General features: G+C 39.2%; 2 protein-coding genes across 2 annotated transcripts in view; one reads left to right on the top strand and one right to left on the bottom strand.

Annotated features, from left to right (window-relative positions):
• The window catches only part of LOC126273341 (dynein axonemal heavy chain 10), a 1458287-nt gene that overhangs the window by 982799 nt on the left and 447793 nt on the right, over positions 1-27695 (bottom strand). The gene's annotated exons all lie outside the window — the stretch shown is intronic.
• LOC126272141 (zinc finger protein 358-like) overlaps positions 1-27695 on the top strand; it is a 64569-nt gene that overhangs the window by 33988 nt on the left and 2886 nt on the right. The window contains exons 4-6 of the mRNA XM_049974755.1: positions 4786-5106; positions 13178-13540; positions 23292-23747. Coding sequence (XP_049830712.1) covers positions 4786-5106; positions 13178-13540; positions 23292-23747 — 1140 coding nt within the window. The remainder of the gene's footprint in view (positions 1-4785; positions 5107-13177; positions 13541-23291; positions 23748-27695) is intronic.

The following is a 27695-nucleotide window of genomic DNA, read 5'->3' as shown; positions in this document are numbered from 1 at the left end:
GATATGTTCAGAGATTCAGCATATTAAAGCAACGGACACAAAGTTATAAGTTAGAGCTAGAATAAAATAATTGTATTTTTTATTATAAGTGACACAAAGTTGTACAATAGTGTGTTGGAAAGTAATGTCTCTGAATATTTTATCTGAAAACTCTTAAAGCTTTTTAAAGGAAACAAGTTTTATATCATTCTGCTTTTTTTCCATCGTGTCTACAGACTGGAAACCCATTGTTGCTAGAGGGTTCTGAAAGGTAGCTTGTGACATGGTGGTATGTAACCTAACTGAATCAGTTTGTTAGAAACAGCATGCTGTAATCAAATTCATCCACACATGAGTGCTGTGACATCTGCAACAGTCTGACACTTGGGTTTACTGTTATTGATCATCCTCCATACAGTCCCAACTGGGCCCCATCCAATTTTCATCTGTTTTCGAAACTTAAAGAACAGCTTTGATGACTACACTTTGATGTGTTGAAGGGGTGCAAGCACAGGTAAGATTTTGGACATTCCACAGTGACAGTATCAAAAAATTGTATTCTCATTGGGAGGAATGGGTACATCACCAGGTAACTATTTTGAGAAATAAATATGTTGAGATGAAGTATAAAGATGTAGAATGTTAATCAAATTTATTATATTAAAAAAACTTTAAGAGTTTTCACATAAAAAATTTGGAGGCATTAATTTTTCAGTATGCCCTTGTATATGCTCATTTTTTGCTTCATTTTAAATCGTTCACAAGAGCAGTTGTACTCCATGTCTCACTGTAGCACGCTACCTAAGTATGTTGGTGGATAACACACATTATTGTTTGTCTACCATAGTTTTTTAAAAAAGAAATGAACCTAGAGTAAGAGCTTCCAGAACGTGTTGTAAATTGTGTTCCTGTGTGTATTGGCCGGAAATTTGTTCCCACATTATCCATTAAATGTCATAACAGAAGACAACAAAAGTCAGTTTTTAAAAGTTTTAGGTGGTGTCTGCAAATGAGGGTCATATTACATACTCATCTCTTAGGCATCACACTGGATGAAATAATATTAATAACTGGAGTATTAAAGCACCAGAACTTCAACAAAACCTTGTAAGTAGCACATAATGTAGGAGGACATTCTTATTCTCCCCTAGGATTGTCTAGAGAAAACCAGAACAACACAACTCACATCTGGGTCAAGCTAGAGTAACAGGAAATTAAAAAGATGAAATATCATTAATACTAGAATGAATTTTTCACTCAGCATCAATATGTGGTCCGTTTAAAAACTGACATATTGCATGTTGGCTTTTGTATAGATCTTCGACAGATATTTGTTTAATGTTTTTCTGATTTTTTTGTCAGCACGAGTGGTTGTAATGGTCAAAGATTCGCTCTCTGTTGTTGGTGACCACCAGTAACGATGGGTGGCCACTAACATTGGAGAGTAAATCTTGAATGAATTGTCAAACAAACATCAGCCAAAGATTCTGATACAAAAGCCAGTGGATAATATGTCAAGTGACCATGAAAGCCTCAAAAATTTTGTTGTGGAACTGGGATCTGGACATTAATTTTTCATGGTCAGTGCTTTTATTGGTGAGTTATCTAAGTTTAAATCACATTTTGCCCACACAGTTTCAATCCTCATTGCTGGAGTAGTCTCTCTAGCATATGTTGCCAAACTAGAGTTCTTTGAAGAAAGGATTTTATGAAGAAATTGTACTTGCAGATTAGATATTGTTAGCAGGAGGAATCTTTCAAGCTGCAACAAAATGTGTATTTTTGTGAAGCTTTGCAACTAAAGTCAAGGGTAAATAGTCTTTGCTGGTTTGCCACCGGACCACATTGTGCAAATTCCACAATATTTCCTCGGAGCAACTGTCGTACATCTTCAGGTGGTTCAGCCTTGCTAGTGGCTGGGTACAACTATGCCGTGCCTAGTCGCCAGCAAGGTTGAACCACCTGAATATGTAGAACAGTTGCTCTGAGGAAATACTGTGGAATTTGCACAATGTGATCCAGCGGTAAACATATCTGCTGGGAAAGCTTGAACAGTCACAAAGTCAAGAATGTTGGTTTGAATCTTGATCCAGGACACAAAGTCAAGAATGTTGGTTTGACACAATTGTAAATTGTCGGGTAATCTCGCAGCAGCATACTTTACACTCCAGAGGAGATGACTAATTCTGGAAACAAACCACAGACAGTAGTTGAGCCATTTCTTTGCTACCGTTTTTTGCCTAGGAATGCTCACACGGTAAGGAATGTAAAATAGTTTCTGAGTAGTTTACATAGTGTAATGAAAATACAGAAAAACTAAAGCTGCATCGCAGGTCATAACACATGAATGGGCAGCTCAGCCAACAAGAACATTTCCTGCAGATGGCAGGTATCTGGAATTGGTTCCTGGTCTTCAACACAGGAAGTTTTACAACAGAGTACACTCAACAGTAGAGCAAAAGACTCACTCTAGAAACAATCCACTTATCTGACTTCTCGTATTTGACTGATTAATTATCTAAGTACAATCATTATGGACAGGAGTTTCCATAAGAAATGCGCTATCGCTTTTTCTTTAATAATGCATGACAAGATCAGTGTGAAGACAAGGTTAGAATAACTGTAGCATGCACGGAGGCATACAAGCTAACATTCTTCCCGGGCTCCATAAACGAATGAAGCAGGAGGAAAGACTAATTCACAGTGCAATGGGCAGTATCAGTGCCATGCACTTCACAGTGATTTGCAGTGATAGATGTGCGCTCATAGGAACACCTTGAATGACTAGAGATAGGACATTCATATTCACAGGACATGTACGTTAGTATGTTCTGCAGAAATGTTTAGCTTTTCAGTCACCTTGGTTCATCATATATCCTGCTGTCTAGTAGGCACATGGTCTGCCATGGCCCCTGATATCTTGTTCCATGTGCGATGGCATCAGCACCTATAAGGCATGAATGGCATCCTGTGGTATAAGCATCCATGCTGCATTCACCTGGTTCCAAAGTTCATCTGCCCTGTCATTTCACCATGCACCTGTAGTTTCATCATATTCTTCACTGGCACAAGTCTGGTGATCTGGCAGGCCAGGACAAAAGGCTGACATCCTGTGACACCAATAAGGTACGTGTTTGTGCAACATCATGTGGTCATTGTCTTGCTGAGAAATGGTGTCTGGGGTGTTGTGCAGAAAGTATATGGCTACAGTTTGCAGGATGTCATTCACATTGGTTACAGGGTCCTGGACATGCACCAGCTGTGATTTGTGGTAGTAGCCAATAGCACCACATACAATAAGGCCCCACGTTGTCACTGTATGTCTTGTGCGAGTGCAATCACTGTGATGCTGGGATGTCTGCGGCGAACCAAAATGCAGCCATCATTCTCAAACAAACAGAACTTGGATTCGCCCGAAAACATTATCTGATGCCATTCTTGTCCCAAGTGACATCATTCTGTACACCATTGCGGTCTAGCATGTTTCTGCACATTCATCAAAGGTAGGCAGAGTATAGTGTATAACACGCACATAACCTATACCATAATAAACAGTGACGGACTGTCACCCATATAGTGTATGATGTGTTACACTGTTCCATTGTTGTGCCACAGCCAAGGAGGACACAGATCTGTTCGGCAATGCCATTTGGATGAGGAATGAGATGTCGATCATGCGGGAGGTGGTCTGAGTGGTAGTGCAACCTGACCCCTCTCTTTGTGTTCTACAGCTTTCCACGAACCATTCTGCATGGATTCGTTCCACTGCCAAAACACTTTGTCCCACAGGAGAAGCAGTTTTCTGGATGGATGCACCACTTTCTCTCGTCCCAATAATGTGCCCCTCTTTCAAACTCACTGTTTTGATGATACAGTTCATGCCTATGTCTGGGAGGCACCTTGCACCATCTGCTCAAGTCACACTGATCCATTACCTTCAGTTTATAGTGACAACGAGGGCTGCAGGCACATTTTACTGGTAGGTGGTGCTGCGCCACGATATCGATGTTGACCTTGAATCTGCGGGCCTACAAGGTTCAAAACCTAATCATTTATGCAGAACATGTACATGTCCTGTGAATATGAACGCCCTGTCTTGTCATTCAAGGTATTCTGGTTTTCTTGAACATGAGTGTAGATGTAGATATGTTCTGATAAGGGGTATAATTCGTGGGCAATGTGGAAACTGACAGCAATGAAGTCCAGAAAGCAGAATAATAATGAATTTTTCATTGTGTGTGACAGCTCGTGTATTGAAATGTTTTAGTACAATATTTGTTTATGCAGACCCTACTCCACATATTACTTATAGTCAGTTTAGTCAGATCAGGTGTAGTATCCAACTTCCTCTTTTTCTGTTATGCATTCTGATTGATTGCCCAGTGTAATAAATAATAATAATACCATATCAAATGGAAAGGAATACTTATTAACCTTGTGACAAGTATTTCTAATAGGCTAATGTAAAGGTATTTGTAGTGGACAGTACCATCTCACAGCTTTGAGAAGCCTACGTGATTAATGATGTTCACGTACATCTTTACAAAATAGTTTTTGAGGTGAGACAATTCCAATTTGTATGAGGTCCATTTTATCTCCCTCTCACGTTGCCATGCTATTTGATAATGATAATGGTCTCTCAAAGAAATGTGTTTAGTGTTACTGTTTGTGATTTTGCTGACAACTGCACATCTTTGTTGTGGAGAATTTGAATGCATTATGTTGATGCATGTTTATGTTAACTTAGTGAAATACTAACCCTTCATTTTTGCCCATATCTGATTACAATATTTTATATTTTTTCAGGTATCAACACTTATATCACACAGGAAAACTCATTCTGATTATAAGCCCCATCGTTGTCCAACCTGTGGGAAAGGCTTCCACCAAAAAGGCAATCTCAGAAACCATGTGTTCACACACACCAATGAAAGACCATACAAGTGTGAACTCTGTGGAAAGGGTTTTAATCAAATGTCAAATCTTGTGTGTCATCGTGCTCACTCACACGGTGATCGTGCACGTTATACTTGTTACATTTGTGACCTAGAATTTACACGGAAAGGTGCATTACGTGCTCATGAAGAATATAAACATGGTGTGCGTTTTCGTGGGCCTCATCCTCGGGTGAGCATATATCAGATTCAGCCCTAAAATTGTTGTAGGTAATTATATAAGTCTGTTGTACTTTGGGAGGAAAATTTATGTAGATGATGTCAAAGAATAGAGTTCTGAATAAGTCACCTAGAACAAATGTGGAAACATTTGCAGCAATAAGAGAACATTGTAAAACACCAGAATGAAACATTCTACAAATATCGTGTAGTTTGATCATCACAGCAGAGTACCATTTTGGCGGCCGAGATAGCAGCCTTTCTGAACACATAAAAAACAGCATATATAGAAGTAAAACCACCTTCAACTGAGAGATTGGTTTGAGTGCTACAGCACTTCATTAGATGTGTATTTATTGGAAATTATATGTACTTGCCTTCCTCTGATCTTATTGTCGGCACATTCACCTAATCAAGCAGGTTTCTATAGTTCTCTGTGAATTCTGCAAAACACTGGTACTAGATTTTTCTCACGCAAATAAAATTTGCTGAAGATAATGATAATTTTATGTGCCAGAATAAATCCTAGGTTCAAATGGGAATGAAATCCCAGGTCTGGATTTTAGTCTGGTGCCTATCCACACAGGCTACATTTTAGTTACATAATGAAGTGCAACACTGACAGAACCTCCATAGCATAGAAGTGGCAAAGACAACCTGCCCATTTTTATGTCCAGATTTCTTTCAATGTTGAAAAAGTTAAAAATTATTATGAATCATCTTTCTCCACGTGCTACACAGAGAAGCACACTCAAGTTTCCATATTAAGGTAACTACCCAGAGCTAGACATCATGCTTTCAAATAGTAGGTACTATCTAGTATGGTGTGAGGAACAATATGAGAGAACTCTGAAAGACAAAAAAGATAAATTGTACACTAATGAGATGTAATGCACTCACTATATTGTATTGTGATAAGTGTGGTAAATGATAGGAACTGGTGGCATCTCTAGTGACAACAGTGAAGTCAAGATGATACAATTACATTGATTTCTTGGTGCTCTGACAGAGGAGTAGAGACATATTGTTATCATTTACATAGCTTAGAAGAGTACTTTAACAATGTGCAAGCTTTACAGGGAATACTTCCTCAATGATACATAAGCTGATTATGAATTCCATCTCACAAAACTTACTTTAACCTTGCAGGTCATATATAGACTCTTCTGGAATGTTGAGTTCATGCCATACAACAAAAATCCTCGTGATGTATTCTCATATTTATGTACTTCACATGACTTTCATTCTACAATGCAATCTCAGGAACGTTTGAAAAAATCAGATATATACACTGATTTAAGCACGGTATAAGGATTAGCAAGTTACAAAATATAATAATACTAAAGTTTCAGTACAATTTCCTCTTAAAGGAAGTAAGCAGGCAGATATGAATGTAGCCAGAGAAAACATAAAGGATAGAACCCCCTCCCCATACTAGACACTGATTCACAAGATGGATCAATTAGTGAATGTCAGCTCCTGTCTCAGGTGTGACTTGTGGCAAGAAAATGTCCAGTGGCTATGTCCAGCTTTATATGCTATATAGCAAGGTAAAATCTTCAAAAGATAGGTAAATTCTTTGGCAGATGGTGAAAATGGTATTTTAGGCTGTTTTTCAACATAGTCCTCATTATCATCAAAAAGTGTTGTGTAGAATCCTTTCAGTTAGTGGGTTTCATCTCTGAAGAGTTATTTGGTAGGTGTGTAAAATATATGTTGACAGATACCACAACTTCATCAACATTAGACTGAAAATATTTTCCAGTCACAAAATCTCTCAGTGTGCTAGCAGGTTGAAATCAGAGGATACAACATCTGGTGACTAGGATGGATGTTCCAACAGATTATACTTCAGTTTTCCCATTACCAAAGGATGCTTGTTGGCAGGTGCATTGTCCTGATTAAAGATGATTCATTTCTTCAACAATTCTGGTTTCTTGTCATGTATTTTTTAATCCACTTGGTCCAAAAGACCTGTTAAATATTTGCAAGTAACTGTTTTGTTGTAGGCAAGGTAAATAGTAAGATGAATTATAAATACTGACCAAGCCATCCAGCAGGTGAGTTTGACCCCTCTCACTGCCCACTGCTATTGCTTTGATTTTTGTTTCATTTGTGGGCTGAAGTAGTGGATTGACATTTGTACAAAGTACTGCTTACTGCATCAAATCAATTGGTTTAAAACATTCTAAACACTGTTCAACATTCTCCTGTCTCCATTGTCATATTGGGTTTACAGTTATATTTCTGGCTCTTGACGATTTCCTTTGTCTCAAGAGGTGACTGCTGTTAGCAAGTACTGTGCTGGAATTTTTTAACTCCTACTGTGCTCATATTTCAACTGGAACAGTGCTGATATTTTATATGTACCAGTCAGTCAAGGTGTTCATACAGGTAAAATTACATAACACTTGCTCCGCAAATATCACATATGGAAAGTGCTGTTGATGTGCAGTTTCCACAGAATGGATTGGCAGTCAGGGACTCGAATTGTTAGCCAATAAACAGAGTTTAATAATTCTTAGAAAGTGTATTTTCTTCTGCAAACATACACTTCTTTAAATGGAACAATGCTTATTGACATTAACCAAATAAACATAGTATAAGAGAGATTTATACTTACTGTAAAGAAGACATGTCAACAGACAGGCACAGTTAAAATACACTCATAAAAAGCTTTCAGCCATAGTCTTCATCAGTAAAAGAAAGACACACACACACCTTGCACACACAAAAAAGCAAGCACACCTCACACACACATGACCATCAACTCCAGCATCTTGGGCTGGAATGCAGCATCATGTGGGATGCAAGCAGCAATCTGGTATGGGTGGAGAGGCGAACACTGTCTGTCTGGAGCATTCTGGGACTAGACTGCCAGCATGCGCAGCATTTCGAGGTTGGGGGGGGGGGGGGGGGAGCAAGAAAGAAGAGGAGAGTCAAGTTGATGCATTGGCAGGGATAGTAAAGTGGATGCATTGGCAGAGGGCTGCAAATACACAGGTTGGGAGATGTGAGTGCAGAGATGATAGGACAGAGGGGGTGTAAACTGTTGGGAGGAGGGTGAGAGGACAGTATGTTACCACAGGTTCAGGCTGCGATAATTACGGGAGTGGAGAATGTGTTGTAAGGATAACTCCCATCTGAGTTCAGAAAATTTGGTGATGGAGGGAAGGGTCCAGATGGCTCGGGTAGTGAAGCAGCCATTGAAATCAAGTATATTATGTTTCACCACATGTCGTTCCACAAGGTGGACTACTTTACTCTTGACCACAGTTTGGCAGAGCCATTCTTTGTTGTGGACAGCTGGTTGGTAGTCATACCAATATAAAAAGCTGTGCAGTGATTGTAGCAGAACTGGTAAATGGCATAGCTGCTTTCACAGGAGGCCTGGGTCCTGACGGGGAAGGATTATCCTGTGACAGGAATGGAATAGGAAGTGCTGGGTGGTGGATTGGGTTGTGCACCTGAGTTTTCCACATAGATATGATCCTTGGTGTAAGGGGTTGAGATTCAGAGTGGTGGCATAGGAATGGGCTAGGATGTTGTGAAGGTTGACTGGCCAGCAGAACACCACTTTAGGAGGGGTGGGAATTATCTCAGATAGGATGTCCGTCATTTCTGGGTGTGATGACCCTGTTGGCAGACAAGTCCGTGCGCACTCCAGTAGACAGCGTTCGTCTCTATCCCCATCCATACACTACCATCTCTTCCCAGCCCCCTCCAAATCGCTTCTTGCTTCCCATGTCATGTTGCATTCCAGCCTGAGATGCTGGAGCTGGCAGTCGTGTGTGCATGAGGTTTGCTTGCTTGCGCACGCGCGCGCGTGTATGTGCGCGTGCGTGTGTCTTCTTTACGGTATGTAGCAATCTATCTTTTCCTACATTCTTGATATGCCTGCCTGGAGTTTCCATTATTTGATAGAAGTAGGGTAAATCAGAATGTCAGTGGTGTCTGTCACAGGTGTCTAGTGTGTTGTTTATGAGATATTGTATTATGCAAAGTTTCCACGCTGATACTTGTTTGTGCCATTCAGCCTGCGTGGTTGCTAGGTATAATGTTTTTATGTTTGCTTACAGTGTATGTTCATTGAGAACACTGTGACTTGCTAGTCTTATTGTGTGACAGTCCAAGCTGTACGTCATGAGTGGACAGTGGAATTTACCAGTGCAGAAAAAGCTGATATGCTCACAGTGTATGGAGAGTGTAGGAAGAATGCATTTCGTTCTTGCACAATGTATGTGGCAAGGTTTTCCAATAAATATCAACCATCTCGGCAGTTATTTAGCAGCCTCTTCCATCAGTTACGTGAAAGTGGTAGCATAACACCTAGATAACATAACAGAAGGAAACAGTGATGACAAAGAAGGAGAAATTAATATTTTTGCAGTCTATCCACACACTTTCACCCACACAATTGCAGGAGGAAGTGGTATCAGTCAGGCAAGTGTCCTATGCATTCTCCATCAAGTCATGTATCTTTTAGTGACAAGCCACATTTACCAGTCATGGCCAGTTAAACTGCTAAGACATGCTGTATTGGCCTGTTGATAATCCCCATTGGCTTTGTCATGTGGAACATCAGCATCTGTGGAGTTTAAACATGCACTGTGGGATACTAAACCATCAATTCTTAAGCCTATTTTTGCTCGACGTACTACAGCATGTCTTCACAAATTGTTTCCAAATTGTTGGATTGGACACAACGGACCTGTACTTTAGCCAGCAAGTTCCCCAGATTTTACACCTTAGACTTTTTTCTGTGGGAAAAGCTGAAAAGAGCTGTCTACAAGGACATTATGACAACACCCAATGCTATTCAATGACACATTACTGCAGCCTGCTCAGACGTGTCTGCTGAAATGCAAGCACGTGTTCAGCAGTTGTTCCAGACCAGTCTGGAAGCATGTATTACAGCTGCCAGTGGTCATATTGAACACAACGTGTGATAGTTGTCTCATTACTGGTCAGAATCCACATAACTAGTGTAAGCAAGCACTTTATCTTTTAAATGACTCACACTATAATCCTCCAACAAGCACCAATGTCATTCTAAATTACCCTACCTGTAGTTCGTTATACAGTATCACTATGCATTGCTCCATTTAAAAAATGTTTGTATTTCCAAAAAAATGATTTCTAAGTAGTATTACAAGCTATTTATTGGCTAACAATACGAGCCCCTGACTATGAAGCCATTCTGTGAAAACATCACATCAATAGCACTTACCATTTCTGCAAGTGCAAGTTTTAGGTGATTCACACTGTATATGCTACCAATGGAGTAACGCTAATGTGGCCACTGCTCTCATTGAGAAGTAAGCTTGGTGGCATATTTCTCTGTAAACTCAAAGCAAGCAAGCACACATTTCCATGTAGCATTAACAGCATATACGCTGTGTCAGTTAAACTTAATTTTGCGTAATTTGATCTCAGTGGTTTCCTTGATAGCAAAATCCCAATAGGGTGATACATTGTACTAATTATTCTCTCATTGAATGTTGTTGTGTGATTGTTTGCAAGACAGTACTTAGTATCTGCTGATTTGCCAAATTCACAATATTTAATGTGGCATCAAGCTTATGAAACTAAATGTATGGTCTGACTATTAAATTACATGTAACCCTGAACAATAGGAAGGCAGATGTTTTGACTTTCAGGTGGTTCTCATCGGGTATATTGTAGCTCAATGTGCCAATTATTTAAAACAGATCTATTCTAATCTGAATAATGAAAGTTAGTATAATTTGGCTTGTAATATGTATAATGAAACAAATCAGAATTTACTCGTACAAAATTGTGTTCAATGTGGAGATCAGTCAGCGCATTGTCTCTTTGTTACCAAAAGTGTCAGTGGAAAATATGCTGAAGCTGTTGGCAAACAACTTTTCTCCTTAGACTATCAAACTGTATTCCATATTGTATTGTATATATACTTTGTATACATACTTTAGTGACAGCTTTTTACTTTGTCTTGTGGAAAAATGTTCTGAAATGAAGTGACTGACATTTTTGATATGGCCATATCTCAACAAAGCTCTTTAGCACTTCATGACTTGGCAACGTAATATCATGTTTGCAACTGGTCTGAGTTAAAAGCGAAAAGTTCCATATTTAGATGCTTTACTTGAATACAAATAAAGTTGTTGTGCCTAGTTTATGGATCTACACCAATGAGTGAAGGAAAAAATAGACAGTGATGTTGAGACTTGAAAAGTGGTGATACAAATATGTACCACGAAAAACTGAGTGGCAGGCTCAGTATGCAAACCAATGAAATTATGAAACAAGAGGGCTACAAATTATGAAGTGATTGATGATGAGTGTTCAGGCTGATGAATTTCTTCAAGTTGGATGAACCACTATTTACATGATTATCAACAACAAAAACTCTGCTATTGCACATTTGTTCAAGGTGGATACCAAAACTGGTTACCGAACAACACAAAAAGCTCAGGTGGATGAGCAGTTTTGGAGCTCTGTCAACACAGTGATGAGGGTTTATTTTCCTACAGTATTATGACCACAGAGACATGGATATCCTTCACCAATGCAGGAAAAAATGCCACTCAATGCAGTTGTGCCATTAAAAATTGCAAAATAATAATAAGAATAAAAAAACCAAAATGGCCACTACTAAGGGTGTTGGTCTGCTTGATTTCATGGAACACTGAACAACAGTTACAGCTGATGTGAATTTCGAAACGCTCACCAAACTGAAACGTGTCATCCAAAACTCACGGTGTGGAAAACTGTTGTCCAGGATGGTCCTCTGCCACAACAGCATGCTTCCATGCTTCATTACTACCGAGCGAGGTGGCGCAGTGGTAGCACACTGAACTCGCATTCGGGAGGACGACGGTTCAATCTCGTCTCCTCCCATCCTGATTTAGGTTTCCTGTGATTTCCCTAAATCGTTTCAGGCAAATGCCGGGATGGTTCCTTTGAAAGGGCACAGCCGATTTCCTTCCCAATCCTTCCCTAACCTGAGCTTGCGCTCCGTCTCTAATGACCTAATTGTCGACGGGACGTTAAACACTAACCTAAGCTAACCTAACCTTCATTACTCATAGGAAAGATAAGATTCAGTACGTTCATTGAGAACTTTTTGATCGTCTTCCCTGCAGTACTCAACTCACATACAGCAAGTATCATTTCCTTCTGCAACTGAAACAGTAGTTTGGTGCACAATATTTTGAAGATGATGATGAGCAACTCAAGAATACAGTTGTCAACTAGTTCTGTTACCGGACAGAAAACTTGTATAAAGTATGAGTGGAAGAATCTGGTGCAGTTCCAACATTGTGAATGGCAGTTACATGTAAAAGTGATTTAGTTTTGTGGGAACTTGCAAATGCCGATAAAAGTTGTTTCTAATAAATATATATATTTTTAATGGCACAGCAGGGAGACTCCTTGTAATTTGAGGCACAACAAAGAAAAAAAGACACTTGATGACAAATATATACATTTTAATTTTTTATTTCAACCATTTTTACTTCCTCTTTGTACTGTAATTTTTAATCTGTGGGAATGTGAAGTGTACTTCTTCTTTAAAGGCTAAGCCAACAATAAATAAAGAACTACTTTCATCATCAGCTCCATCTCTGTAAAATTCAACCTTAGGATTAGAGTAGCATTATCTTGATATTACACTCCCTCGTAGTTTACTTAATTTCTTTACCAGACCTGTAAATATTGCAGTCTGTTTACATGTTCTTATGCCAGTACCTCTTACATTAGTGTAAGCATCAGCCAACAAGCACATAAAAATGATGAAATTTGTAGCTATGGAGCTGTACTTTCTCTAGCTGTAATGTGTGTGTGTGTGTGTGTGTGTGTGTGTGTGTGTGTGTGTGTGTGTGTGTGTGTTTGTTTGTTTGTTTGTTTGTGTTTAGCATTTTTGCTTGAAAGCAGGTCATTGTCCAAAAGCTTAGCTAGTATGATCATGTTTATGTGCCTGTTGGTCACTCACTACTACAGCTATATTGTGTGTGGTTACCTTTACTCCTTCCAGTATATGCAGTCGACCCAGGACTTAACACTATCAGTTTATCTTACAATAATATGTTGTTTTACTTTAGGTATCTGGAAACAGCTCTTCTAGTAACAGTGCAAATGTTGTTAACACTCAAAGTGACCCAAAAACAGCAGGTGGTGTTCTTATTGATCCTATCAGAACTCGTGCCATGCAGGTGGCAGAACGTGAGGGTCAGACTCCATTTGCACTGCTTAAACCAGCAAGAGGTATCCCTGTTTTAGTTAAGGTGCACCCTGCACCTGGTCCTGGACGACGTCAGATGTTAGTGCCAGCAACTGCAGAGGATCTGCGACAGGCAGGCAAAATAACTGTTGCTCAAGGAGAAGGTGGTGGAGCTCACCGCTCACCTGGTGCAAAAGTTAAAGCTGTGCAAATAAAGGTTCCTGTTGTTGCTACTGTTGTACAGGTGGGTTAAGTTATTATTATTATTATTATTTATTTGTTGGGGTTTACTGAAGTCATGTTAAGCCTTCTTGTATTTGCTGGTGAACTGAACTTCACTTTCTTAAATGCTCAAAATCCATCCATTATTTATGAATGCACTTGTTTATGCTCACTGTCAAGGGGAGACTGTGTCTTGTTTTCTTTTCATTTATCCAGTTAAATAATTATAAAATGAGGTCCCCATACAAGTTTCTAATTTATGTAGCTATTTTTGACAACTTACGAGTAGCATGTGAAACATCATTATAAATCACTCTTGTGAATTAATTCTTAGTAAACAAATAATGGCATATGAGGTTGTACCTACTCCTGATGGTCCATGCTACTCCTTGATCACAATATACTGTGATCTTGACATCAGGAAAACTATGAATGAAAACATTACACTGACTGATAGAAGTAACCAACATTGTGTAGAACACACAATAATTAAATAAAGAACATGGTGCCTCATGTACAAGCAGATATTCCTATCACACATTACAAAGGTAATTGCTAGAACGTTTAAAAAACTAAGTTTGAGTATTTCCTGCACTGAGATTAAAATATTCTTTGCAACTGAAACTGTTTCCCTTTAGGATGAGTGATATTCATGAAAGTGTGAAGTAGTCTCAAAGTATGTTTTATACTTTGGTTTATATAAGGAATTATACATGTGTTACACCAATAAACATACAAATGTATGGGGTTATCACCAGCATGTCCGTCTTGCTGACAGTCAAAACACCGCTTTATTGAAATCCAGCTCTCAGCTTAAAATAATTGATCACATCTCACTAGAGTGGGAACTCAACAGTTTAGGCTAAGCAATGTTTCTGTAGGTTTAAAAGCCATTTCTCGCAGGGCTTTTCTGGTTGCCTATATAATTTCATATAACTTCTGCAACTCTCGCAATAAATAGGTAGGCTATGAAGTCTTTTCATTGTTTTATACAATTCTTGTGTCACATCACTCATAGCAAATCAAATGATAGTTGAGGTAAGTACGTAGTAAGGCACACACAGTGTAATTGGTCTACAGGTTACTGTAATTCAAATTAAATTGAGGAGGAGGGGGTGGGTGGAATTGGAACCATAAAATGCCATTCATACCTATGGGGGGCAGCTAATTCTCCCCTACTGTGTGATGTAAAGAATTGAAATGGGTAGTAGAATTAACCTCAAACACAAACTGGAATCATATTTGCTTGGCAACTACTAGTTGAGAGATGAAATTCTGATTACGTAGTAGTATTATTCATTCTCTCTCTCTCTCTCTCTCTCTCTCTCTCTCTCTCTCTCTCTCTCTCTCTCTCTCTCTCTCTCTGTGTGTGTGTGTGTGTGTGTGTGTGTGTGTGTGTGTGTGTGTGTGTGTGTGTGTGTGCGCTCGCTGAATTACAGTTGAAAACTTTTCCACTATGACAATGATTTTCATAACAGTACTGTAAAGTGTCATTTTTCTTAAACTCATTTCTATATCTTTTTATTTAATTTTGTGTCCAGTATTACTCAAGATAATTTTAAAGCCTATTACATGGCATATTTCCCTCCCTTTTTTATCACATTTGTTAAAGCCTGCAAGATCCGGACAATCAGAGGATGGGATTACTGATAGTTGTGAGCTCCAACGATGGGAGTGTTATTGGGCCCCTTAGGGACATGGCTGCCAAGAAGGAAAAGAAAACCAATATGCACTTCGTGTCCTTACTAGATTAAGTCATTCCAGATGTGGAACAGGTACTCCTGGATGCCATGAAGAGCACAGGATGGAGCCAACTGCAGGTGCAGGTGGTTGTTCACATTGACACCAATGAAGTGTGTCACTTTAGATCAGAAGAGATCCTCTCTGGTTGTGAGCGGCTAACAGGAGTGATAAAGGCTTCCAGTCTTGCTTGCAATATGAAAGTAGAGCTGACCATTTGCGGCAAAGTCGTCAGGACTGATTGCGGACCTCTGATACAGAGCGAAGTGGAGGGTCTGAATCAGAGGCTCAGACAGTTCTGTGACAGTGTAGGCTGCAGATTCCTCGACACAGAGGGTGGTTGGGTTTCGGGTTCCACTGAATAGGTCAGGTGTCAACTATACACAGGAAATGGCTACATGGGTAGCAGGGGCTGTGTGGTGTGAGCTGGGCAGTTTTTTTAGGTTAGAGGCTCTTTGGAAAACACAAGAAGGGCTTCAGTCACAAAGGATTCATGCCAAACACAGGAAGAACGTAGAGACAGGAACCATTGGTATCACAGTTGTAAATTGTCGTAGCTGTGTTGGCAAAGTATCAGAGCTCCAAGTGCTGATAGAAAGCATTGATGCTCAAATCATTATAGGCAAAGAAAGCTGGCTAAAGCCGGAGATTAGCTCAGCCAAAATTTTTGCGAAGAACCTAATGGTGTTCCAAAAGTTTATCTTGTCACGAAATTGAAGTAGATAGTTCCTGTCTGTTAGCATGGGCAGAGGTCATTGTTGGCAACTGGAATAAAATAATAATTGGATCATTTTACTGACCTCCCAATTCAGATGATACAGTTGCTGAAAGGTTCAAAGAAAACTTGAGTTTGATTTCAAGCATGTGCCTGACTCATATGATGATAGTTGGTGGTGACTTTAATTTACCCTCAATATGTTGGCAAAAATACGCATTTAGTTCTGGAGGTAGGCATAAAGGATCATCCAAAATTGTGCTAAAAGCATTCTCTAAAAAGTATTCTGAGCAGTTAGTTCATGAGCCCACGTTAATACTAAAACTTGTGAAAACACACTTGACCACTTAGCAACAAATAATCCTGAGTTAATAACAAGCATTTAAATTCACTTGACACCTTCCTGTGAGACAATCTCCACTCCTTCCAAATTGATAATAGAAGTGTAGACCATATGTGGCTTGAATTCAAAGAAATGGTATCAGTAGCAATGGAGAGATTTATACCAAATAAATTAACAAACAATGAAACTGATCCTCCTTGGTACACAAAACGGGTCAGAATGCTGTTGCAGAAACAACGAAACAAAAATGCATGCCAAATTTAAACAGACGCAAAATCCCAAAATTGGCGATCTTTCACAGAAGCTCAAAATTTAGTATGGACTTTAGTGCGGGATGCTTTGCTTTTAACAGTTTCCACAACGCAAAACCTGGCAGAAACTCCAAAGATTTTCTGGTCATATGTGAAGTATGTTAGCAACAAGAAACAATCAATGCCTTCCCTGCGCAATAGCAATGGAGATACTATCAAAGACTGTGCTGAATTACTAAACAAAGCATTCCAAAATGCCTTCACAGTAGAAGGCAAAGTAAATATTCCAGAATTCGAATCAATAACAGTTGCCAACATGAGTAAGTAGAAGTAAATATCCTCGGAGTAGTGAAGCAACTTAAATCGCTTAATAAAAGCAAGTCTTCTGGTTCCGACTGTATACCAGTTAGGTTCCTTTCAGAGTATGCTGATGCATTAGCTGCTTACTTAACAATCATATACCACCATTCACTCAACGAAAGATCGATACCCAAAGACTGGAAAGTTGTACAGGTCACACCAATATTCATGAAAAATGGTAGGAGTAATCCACTTAATTACAGGCCCATATAACATTAACGTTGATATGCAGCAGGATTCTGGAACATATATTGTGTTCAAACATTATGAATTACCTCGAAGAAAGTGGTCTATTGACTCACAGTCAGTATGGGTTTATAAAACATCGTACTTGTGAAACACAGTAGCTCTTTACTCACATAAAGTGAAGTGTTGAGTGCTAGACAAGGGATTTCATATCGATTCTGTATTTCTGGATTTCCGGAAGGCATTTGACACTGTGCCACACAAGCGGCTTGTAGAGGAAGTTGCGTGCTTATGGGATATCATCTCAGTTATGTGACTGGATTTGTGACTTCCTGTGAGAGAGGTCACAGTTCGTAGTAATTGACAGAAAGTCATCGAGTAAAACAGAAGTGATTTTTGGCTTTCCTCAAGGTAGTGTTATAGGCCCTTTGCTGTTCCTCACCTATTCCTTACCTATATAAACGATTTGGGAGACAATCTGAGTAGCCGTCTTAGGTTGTTTGCAGGTGATCCTGTCGTTTATCAACTGATAAAGTCATCAGAAGATCAAAACAAATTGCAAAACTATTTAGAAAAGATATCTGAATGTTGCAAAAATTGGCAGTTGACCCTAAATAACAAAAAGTCTGAGGTCATGCACATGAGTGCTAAAAGGAATTCGTTAAACTTATGTTACACGATAAATCAGTCAAATCTAAAGGCCTTAAATTCAACTAAATACCTAGGAATTACAGTTACGAACAACTTAAATTGGAAGGAACACACAGAAAAGGTTGTGAGGGAGTAACCAAAGACTGAGTTTTATTGGCAGCACACTTAGAAATTGTAACAGATCTACTAAAGAGACTGCCTACACTATGCTTGTCTGTCCTCTTTTTAGAATCCTTACCAAATAGGACTGACGGAGTACATCACTGATTGTGGTATCCCGGTTAATGAAACATGTAGTTTCACATTCTGGTTTAGTGACAAACAAACTACAATATCAACAACTGTCACCAAGAAACTAATATTGAAGGATGTAACAGAAATTCAGCACCCAGATCAGTAATCACTATCTACAAACACTAGTTCATTATATGATTTGCCTATATGGGTGTCAGTACTGTGAACTGAAAGTTCCAGCACAGTAGCTGCTGTGTAGGACAATCACCGCAAGCTGCTCTGTGCTGTATCATAATGCTGAATCAACAGACTTGTTTTTGTTTCTGTGCCATTAATTAGCCAATGATTCATTAACCGCTGCCATATCTTGATTTCCTTTTTCCCATTAATGCCTAAATGAAGACCTACACCTATATACATTCTCCACAAGCCACCATATGAAGGTTGGAACGGGTACCTTGTACCTTGCTTCTAAATTATTTCAATCTTTTCCTTTAATCTGACCTGGTGGGAACCTCAAACACTCGAACACTACTCAAGAACGGGTTGCACAAGTTGTGTGTGTGTGTGTGTGTGTGTGTGTGTGTGTGTGTGTGTGTGTGTGTCATCTGTCTTTGACAAAGGCCTTGTTGGAGAAAGCTTATTTTGTGATAGTCTTTTTGTTCTGCCTTAGTCTTTTTGTTGTGCCAACGACGCAGCAGCTCCGCTATATGGTGAGTAGCAACTATCCTTTTCATATTGTTACATTTCATACTCGATTTTCCATTGTTTGAAGTTGACTGTCCGTCTTGCCTGCTACCATACTCACATGCTTGTTCCATTTCATATCACTTTGCAGTGTTACACTGAGATATTTAATAATGTGACTTTTTCAAGCAGCACAACACTAATATTGTATTTGCACATTACTGGATTGCTTTTTCTACTCTTTTGGAGTAACTTACATTTTTGCATTTAGAGTAAGCTGCTATTCCTCACACCAAATAAAAATTCTGTCTAAGTCATCTTTTATCCTTTTACAGTCACTCAACAGCAATGCTTTCCCCTATACTACAGCCTCATCAGCAGCCACAACCGCACCCTATCCATCATATCATTATAGAGAACTAGAGTGGTTCTACCACACTTCCCCAGGGCACTCCTGATGATACCCTTGGTGAATACTTACCATTGAGGAGAATGTACTGTGTTCTATTACTTAAGAAGTCTTCAAGTCTCTCACATATCTGGGAACCTGTTTCGTACAAGTATCTTCGTTAACAGACTGCAGTGGGGCACTGTGTCAAATGGTTCAGGGAAATCAGGAATATAGAATCTGCCTATTGCCCTTCATCCATGGTGTGCAGTCTAGCAAGTGAGAAATGGGATGCTGAGTTTCACACAGCTGATGCTTTCTAAATCCTTGCTGTTTTGTGGACAGAAGCTTTTCTGTCTCAAGGAAATGTACATGTGTTTGATAAAAAGTAGTGGAAACACTTTCCAAAACGTGAAGTACATGCATCCATGACATTTCTGCTGTCTGTAGCTGATAATAGAAGGTCAAAGTAGTGCAGTTAGCTGCAATGGTCTGAGCCAGTTGCTGTATGTACTGTATGAAAGTGCGAAACGCCAGTTCGAGTGCCCTAACAGTATGTTTAGGAAGCATGAACAATGTGTGGATCAAGATTGAAGTGCCATGTGGTCAGAGCGCACAACAATGTTTTCTTCTGGCACTGCATCCTACCATCCTTCAAGAGCACACACAGTCCCAAAGGGTGAACCCGGTGCAGGAACTCCTATGTACACGGGGTAGGATATACTGGAACATCCACTGTATTCATATGATATGAGTCCGTGCAATTACGACCTGTTTGCCAAAATGGAGGAAGTCCTTTGTGGCAGGTGCTACAACACACAAAAAAGATATCATCTGTGCCTTAGGCCAGTCCTTGCAAGACATCAACAGAGATGGATACACTGGCAGTGTATGATGCCTTCCTTCTCTGTGGGGGAAGGTAATTGAGACAAGGGATGATTACATTGACAACCTGTAATATGGTGAACATAACATCTGGTATGAAATACTACTTTGTTGCTAATACTTTTTATCCAACCCATGTATTATATTTGAATTTAGAATACATTCAAAATTCTGCGCATATCGATATTATGGATGTAGGTTTGTAATTTTATGGGCCCATTCTTTTACCAGTCTCATATATTGCAGTCACATGCAACTTTGCACTGGCGAGCGACTTGCAATAAATGCAAGTTAAGTTGTTGGCCAATGCTGCAGAGTACTCTCTGTACAACTGAACTGGGATTCCATCCAGGCCTGACGACTTATTTGTTTTCAACTCTTTCAGTTGCTTCTCAATGCAAGGATGCTTATTTTCATGTCCTCCATATGAGAGTCTGTGAAAAAGTCAAACATATGTTTTAAATGCAAAATTTAAGAGTTGAGATTTTGTTTTGATGTCTCCTGTTTCCACAGCAAGACTGGTCAATTAGTGACTGTATAGAAGCCTTTGATTCGCATAGTAATTTTACATAGAGAGAATTTTCTCAGATTCTGGGCAACATTGTTTTCTAAAGTATGACAGTGGAAGTTGCTGTATATGTTGTATACTTACATCAGTCTTTTTATAGGCACACGAATTTCTACTAACTTTTGCCTGCCAAGATTTCCACAGTCTTTTTTAACCCAAGAGTATAACAGTCTCTGCTTCCTCAGCATTGTCCAAATTTCCTTATTACACTATAGTGGGTCTTCCCCACCATTAATCAACCAACCTGGCAGATACTTCTGCAGAGTGGGATTTATAATCAGTTTAAATTTTACCCATAATTCCTCTGCATGCACCATACCTTAAGTAAATGATGTCCATTCGCTGTCTAAGTAGGATGCTAACAACTACGTATCTGTCCTTTCCAGCGTAAGTACTCTACTAGCCCTTTTACTGGATATATTAACTTTAATAAGCAACTAAGCTATGACATCACGATCACTGATCTATGTACTGACACTATCAAAAAGGTCTGTATTCCTAGATTTCTGCGAAGGGTTTGACACTGTGCCCCACTGCAGTCTGCTAATGGAAGTACATGCATATGGAAGGAAGGGGGGTGGGATGCACCCAATTATGTGAGTGACTTGAATAATTCCTAGGTAATAGAATGCAGTACGTAACTGTTCATTAGGGACAAGGGTTTCATCAGGAGTGCACAGGTGAAGTGTGGTAGACCACTCTACTTCTCTACAAGGCCTAAAAAATTTCCGTTTCATGTGGGTCATCAATCTAGCAGGTTAACAGCTCAATATAGTTTCTGGAAGATGCGTTCATCACTACTTCACACAACTGTCTGTCCATTCCACCTGCAAAGAATCCAGTAACATCCTTGTCTGTACTTTGTAGGTTAAAATGGAGTCCAACTTTTCTGCACTACTGAGCACAGACTTTAATTGAACAATTTTATAACTGTTATGGCAGAATCCAATAATTAATTTGAGTTCAGTTAGGATAGTTACTCGTGTCCCGATAACTTCACAGTTAACACTTGATTTTTTCAATCTCTACGTAGACAGTATATATGTTGAAAGCAATTAACACTCCCCTACTCACCTCTCCGATACATTCCATTGGTGTTACATTGATACGCTCCATGTCTCACTAAATATTTGAGGGCTTCTGACTTTGGGTTTCATACAACTCTCGGTTCTGAGAGAGCAGTAAATCCAGGAATTTTGTTATGAATGCTTCAGCAGTTTACTGTTAACATTCTGACAGCCAAAGTGTCTTTACCTTGTATGTGAAGTGGTTTTCCTCTCTATGTATTGACCATACAATATACCCAATCTTATGTGAAATATTTAATGCGTCACTAACTCAAGGTCGTCGTCCCCCCCATCCCCCTCCCAATGAAACTGAAATATGCAGTTTTAAGCTCCTTTTTAAGAAAGATGATAAGAGAGAAGCGAAATTTTATCAATCCGTTTCACTGATGATATCATTTTCCAAAATTTTTGAGAATGTGATGTATTCTGGAATAGTATCTCACCCTATCGACAATAATATCCTCAGAAAATCACAGTTTGGGTTTCAGAGAAGTTGCTCTACTGAGAAGAATTCCATTTTCATGTTCACTCACCAAATTTTACAAGCATTGAATAATAAAATAGTGTCAATTGTTATTTTCTGCAACCTATCCAAGGCATTTGACTGTGTAAATCACAGTATTTGCCCAGATAAATTGAAGTTTTAACAATTTCATGGTATAGCCAACTAATGGATAATGTCATATCTAACCAAAGGAATGCAAAGGGTTGTATTTAGTAATTCAGTTAATATAGTCTGAAAACTTAATTCTAAATGGGGACAAATCATGTATGGTGTTCCACTCAGTGTTGCGTCCACTATTGTTCCTTATATATATATATATATATATATATATATATATATATATATATATATATATATATATATATATATATATATATATGCAAACGATCTTCCACCCAGTATACAACGATTACTGTTTTTTTGTGAATGTCTCACCCTCAAATCCCCCCCCCCCCCTTCATATTCAGTTCTGCAGACCTAGGGGTACTACACCAAAGTAGATGTAACACTTGTTGAGGAAATAATAAATAGGGTGGAAACTTCATATGTGATGTTCACGCATAATCACCATGTAGACATCTGTTTAAGCACTGTGCATTCTGCTACTGCTTCACGAAGTTTGTTGTAAATAATTCGCTATAGTTCAAAAGGAACAATGATGTACATAATTACAATACTAGAAGGAAAAATGACATTCATTACTCCACATTAAGGTTCTCTTTAGCATAATGGTGCAACAAAAATTTTTTACTGCTTGGCAAGTGATATAAAATATTTGATAGATAGCGAAACAAACTGAGAATGTTCCAAAATGGTCCATCGAACATAAAACAAACAAACTATCTCACTAATAAATTAACTGGTAAGCGTTCATCAGAGAACCTCAAACCTGTACTTTTATTATTATTTAAGTGTGGGCTTCTTAGCTGAATTATTGATTTTTTATAGTATTCTCAGCTATTGTATTACATTTAAAATGTAACAGCTTTTGGTTAGTTTTTTTTTTTTAAAAATCATCATTGATTCAGTATTTTCCTGCCTTGCATTGTACCCTAAAGCACCCTTGCTGATAAATAATACTTGTGTTTAGAGTACATTCTTTTTTTCTCCCTTACATTTGTCTCATAACAATTAGTTTCTATTTTGTATCATTTTTTATTTTAAATGCCACTAAATGCATCGATGATTTGCAGGTGATTGCACCAGATGGCTCTCTGAGGATTCAAGTTGAACCACCAGCACCAGAGTATGATCTCGGTTCTGATGGTGGCCGAACATTGGAGACAGCCACAGATGATACAGAAACTGATTCCATAGATAGGAAATTAGATCATGACGATGGAGAGACAGAAACTATACAACATGGGTCACACTCCCATACGCAACCTGAAAGTGATCCAGTTTGTACTCCGAGAGATGAAATTCAGGTAGAAGAAGAAAGAAATGAGCACATGGAAGTAGAAGCTGAAACGGAACCCAGATCTATGGTAGAAGTAGAAATGAGTGAAGAACCACAACAGGATCTCTTGCGTATGGCACGTGCTGGTGACATTCAGTTTGTTAAGGATGCAGGAGATGGCACATATCAAGTGCTCTCGGAGCAGGAAGCTGCCGAAATAATCAGACATCCTTCAGCAGCTGCTGTAGAGGTCAGTATATCATTACAACTGAGCTCTTTCCATTAGTGGCACTTGGCTGAAACACATTTTTTGACAAGCTGACATCGTTTCACAACCATTACAGAAAATAAACTTGATCAAGGCTGATTCCAATAGCTACTAATTTTTGACAGTTTCTGTCATGTCAGCTTGTACCATATATAACATTTTCCTTTATATTTTCCCTTCAGTGGTTACATCAGTATAGCATATCCTTGTACATGCAAATAATAACAGTGGTAGTACTGATACAGCAATGATTACATCCTACAGTTCTCTTCCATACAATTCACAAATATCAAAACAGATTTTTCAGAGAGGTTAAGCCAGAAGTATACCATGGTTTCAGAATTTGCTTTGTACTGTGACAAACATTATAATGCATCAAGGCAACTGTTGTTGTTTTGATGTTGTTGTGGTCTTCAGTCCTCAGACCCTGTCTGATACAGCTCTCCGTGCTACTCTATCCTGTGCAAGCTTCTTCATCTCTCAGTACCTACTGCGGACTACATCCTTCTAAATCTGCTTAGTGTATTCATCTCTTGGTCTCCCTCTAGGATTTTTACCCTCCATGCTGCCCTCCAGTACTAAATTGGTGATCCCTTGATGCCTCCGAACATGTCCTACCAACCGATCCCTTCTTCTAGCCAAGTTGTCCCACAAACTCCTCTTTTCTCCAATTCTATTCCATACCTCCTCATTAGTTATGTGATCTACCCATCTAATCCTCAGCACTCTTCTGTAGCACCACATTTCGAAATCTTCTATTCTCTTCTTGTCCAAACTATTTATTGTCCATGTTTCACTTCCACACATGGCTACACTCCGTACAAATACTTTCAGAAACGACTTCCTGACACTTAAATCTATACTCGATGTTAACAAATTTCTCTTCTTCAGAAACACTCTCCTAGCCATTGCCAGTCTCAATTATATATCCTCTCCTCTTCGACCATCATCAGTTGTTTTGCTCCCCAAATAGCAAAACTTTTTTACTACTTTAAGTGTCTCATTTCCTAATCTAATTCCCTCAGCATCACCCGACTTAATTCGACTACATTCCATTACCCTTGTTTTGCATTTGTTGATGTTCATCTTATACCTTCCTTTCAAGACACAGTCCATTCCGTTCAACTGCTCTTTCAAGTCCTTTGCTGTCTCTGACAGAATTACAATATCATCAGCGAATCTCAAAGTTTTTATTTCTTCTCCATGGATTTTCAATGCCTACTCTGAACTTTTCTTTTGTTTCCTTTACTGCTTGCTCAATATACAGATTGAATAACCACGAGGATAGGCTACAACCCTGTCTCACTCCCTTCCCAACCACTGCTTCTCTTTCATGTCCCTCGACTCTTATAACTGCCATCTGGTTTCTGTACAAATTGTGAATAGCCTTTCGCTCCCTGTATTTTACCCCTGCAGCCTTCAGAATTTAAAAGATAGTATTCCAGTCAACATTGTCAAAAGCTTTCTCTAAGTCTACAAATGCTAGATACGTAGTTTTGCTTTTCCTTAATCTTTCTTCTAAGATAAGTCCTAGGATCAGTATTGCCTCACGTGTTCCAACATTTCTACGGAATCCAAACTGATCTTCCCCAAGGTCGACTTCTACCAGTTTTTCCATTCATTTGTAAAGAATTCGCATTTTGCAGCTGTGACTTATTAAACTGATAGTTTGGTAATTTTCACATCTGACAACACCAGCTTTCTTTGGGATTGGAATTATTATATTCTTCTTGAAGTCTGAGGGTATTTCACCTGTCTCATACATCTTGCTCACCAGATGATAGAGTTTTACCAGGACTGGCTCTCCCAAGGCCGTCAGTAGTTCTACTGGAATTTTGTCTACTCCCGGGGCCTTGTTTCGACTCAGGTCTTTCAGTACACTGTCAAACTCTTCACAGTATCGTATATCCCATTTCATCTCCATCTACATCCTCTTCCATTTCCATAATATTGTCCTCAAGAACATTGCCCCAGTATAGACCCTCTGTATACTCCTCCCACCTTTCTGATTCCCCTTCTTTGCTTAGAACTGGGTTTTTATTTGAGCTCTTGATATTCATGCAAGTGGTTCTCTTTTCTCCAAAGGTCTCTTTAATTTTCCTGTAGGCAATATCTATCTTAACCCTCATGAGATAAGCCTCTATATCCTTAAATTTGTCCTCCCATTTCATCTTCATCTACATCGTCTTCCATTTCCATAATATTGTCCTCAAGTACATCGCCCTTGTATAGACCTTCTATATACTCCTTCCACCTTTCTGCTTTCCCTTCTTTGCTTAGAACTGGGTTTCCATCTGAGCTCTTGATATTCATGCAAGTGGCTCTCTTTCCTTCAAAGGTCTCTTTAATTTTCCTGTAGGCTGTATCTACCTTACCCCTAGTGAGATAAGCCTCCACATCCTTACATTTGTCCTCTATCCATCCCTGCTTATCCATTTTGCACTTCCTGTCGATCTCATTTTTGATACGTTTGTTTTCCGTATTGCCTGCTTCATTTACTGCATTTTTATATTTTCTCCTTTAATCAATTAAATTCAATATTTCTTTTGTTACCCATGAATTTCTACTAGCCCCCGTCTTTTTATCTACTTGAACCTCTGCTGCCTTCACTACTTCATCCCTCAGAGCTACCCATTCTTCTTCTACTGTATTTCTTTCCCCCATTCCTATAAAATTGTTCCCTTATGCTCTCCCTGAAACTCTGTACAACCTCTGGTTCTTTCAGTTTATCCAGGTCCCATCTCCTTAAATTCCCACCTTTTTGCAATTTCTTCAGTTTTAATCTACAGGTCATAACCAATCATGTGGTCAGAGTCCACATCTGCCCCTGGAAATATCCTACAATTTAAAACCTGGTTCCTAAATCTCTGTCTTACCATTATATAATCTACCTGATACCTCTTAGTATCTCTAGGATTCTTCCACGTATAGAACCCTCTTTTGTGATTCGTGAACCAAGTGTTAGCTATGATTAAGTTACGCTCTGTGCAAAATTCTAGCAGGCGGCATCCTCTTTCATTTCTTAGCCCCAATCCATATTCACCTACTATGTTTCCTTCTCTCCATTATCCTACTGCCGAATTTCAGTCACCTATGACTATTAAATTTTCGTCCCCCTTCACTACCTGAATAATTTCTTTTATCTCATCATACATTTCTTCGCCATCTGCAGAGCTAGTTGGCATATAAACTTGTAGCACTGTATTAGGCATGGGCTACGTGTCTATCTTGGCCACAATAATGTGTTCACTATGCTGTTTGTAGTGGCTTACCTGCACTCCTATTTTATTATTCATTATTAAACCTACTCCTGCATTACCCCTATTTGATTTTGTATTTATAACCCTGTATTCTCCTGACCAGGAGTCTTGTTCCTTCTGCCACCGAACTTCACTAATTCCCACTATATGTAATTTTAACCTATCCATTTCCCTTTTTAAATTTTCTAACCTACCTGCCCAATTAAGGCATCTGATATTCCACGCTCCGATCCGTAGAGTGCCAGTTTTCTGTTCCTGATAACAACTTCGCCCTGAGTAGTCCCCGCCCGGAGATCCGAATGGGGGACTATTTTACCTCCGGAATATTTTACCCAAGAGGACGCCTTTATCATTTAATCATACAGTAAAGCTGCATGCCCTCGGGAAAAATTACGGCTGTAGTTTCCCCTTGCTTTCAGCTGTTCGCAGTACCACAACAGCAAGGCCGTTTTGGTTAATTTTACAAGGCCAGATAAGTCAATCATCTAGACTGTTGCCCCTGCAACTACTGAAAAGACTGCTGCCCCTCTTCAGGAACCATATGTTTGTTTGGCCTCTCAACAGATACCCCTCCATTGTGGTTGCACCTACGGTGCATCTATGTGTATCATTGAGGCACGCAATCCTCCCCACCAACGGCAAGGTCCATGGTTCATGGGGGGGTTAACTA

The sequence above is a fragment of the Schistocerca gregaria genome, chromosome 5 (assembly GCF_023897955.1).
Source record: "Schistocerca gregaria isolate iqSchGreg1 chromosome 5, iqSchGreg1.2, whole genome shotgun sequence".
In the NCBI taxonomy this organism is placed as follows: domain Eukaryota; kingdom Metazoa; phylum Arthropoda; class Insecta; order Orthoptera; family Acrididae; genus Schistocerca; species Schistocerca gregaria.
This window is presented reverse-complemented; position numbering and strand designations above follow the sequence as displayed.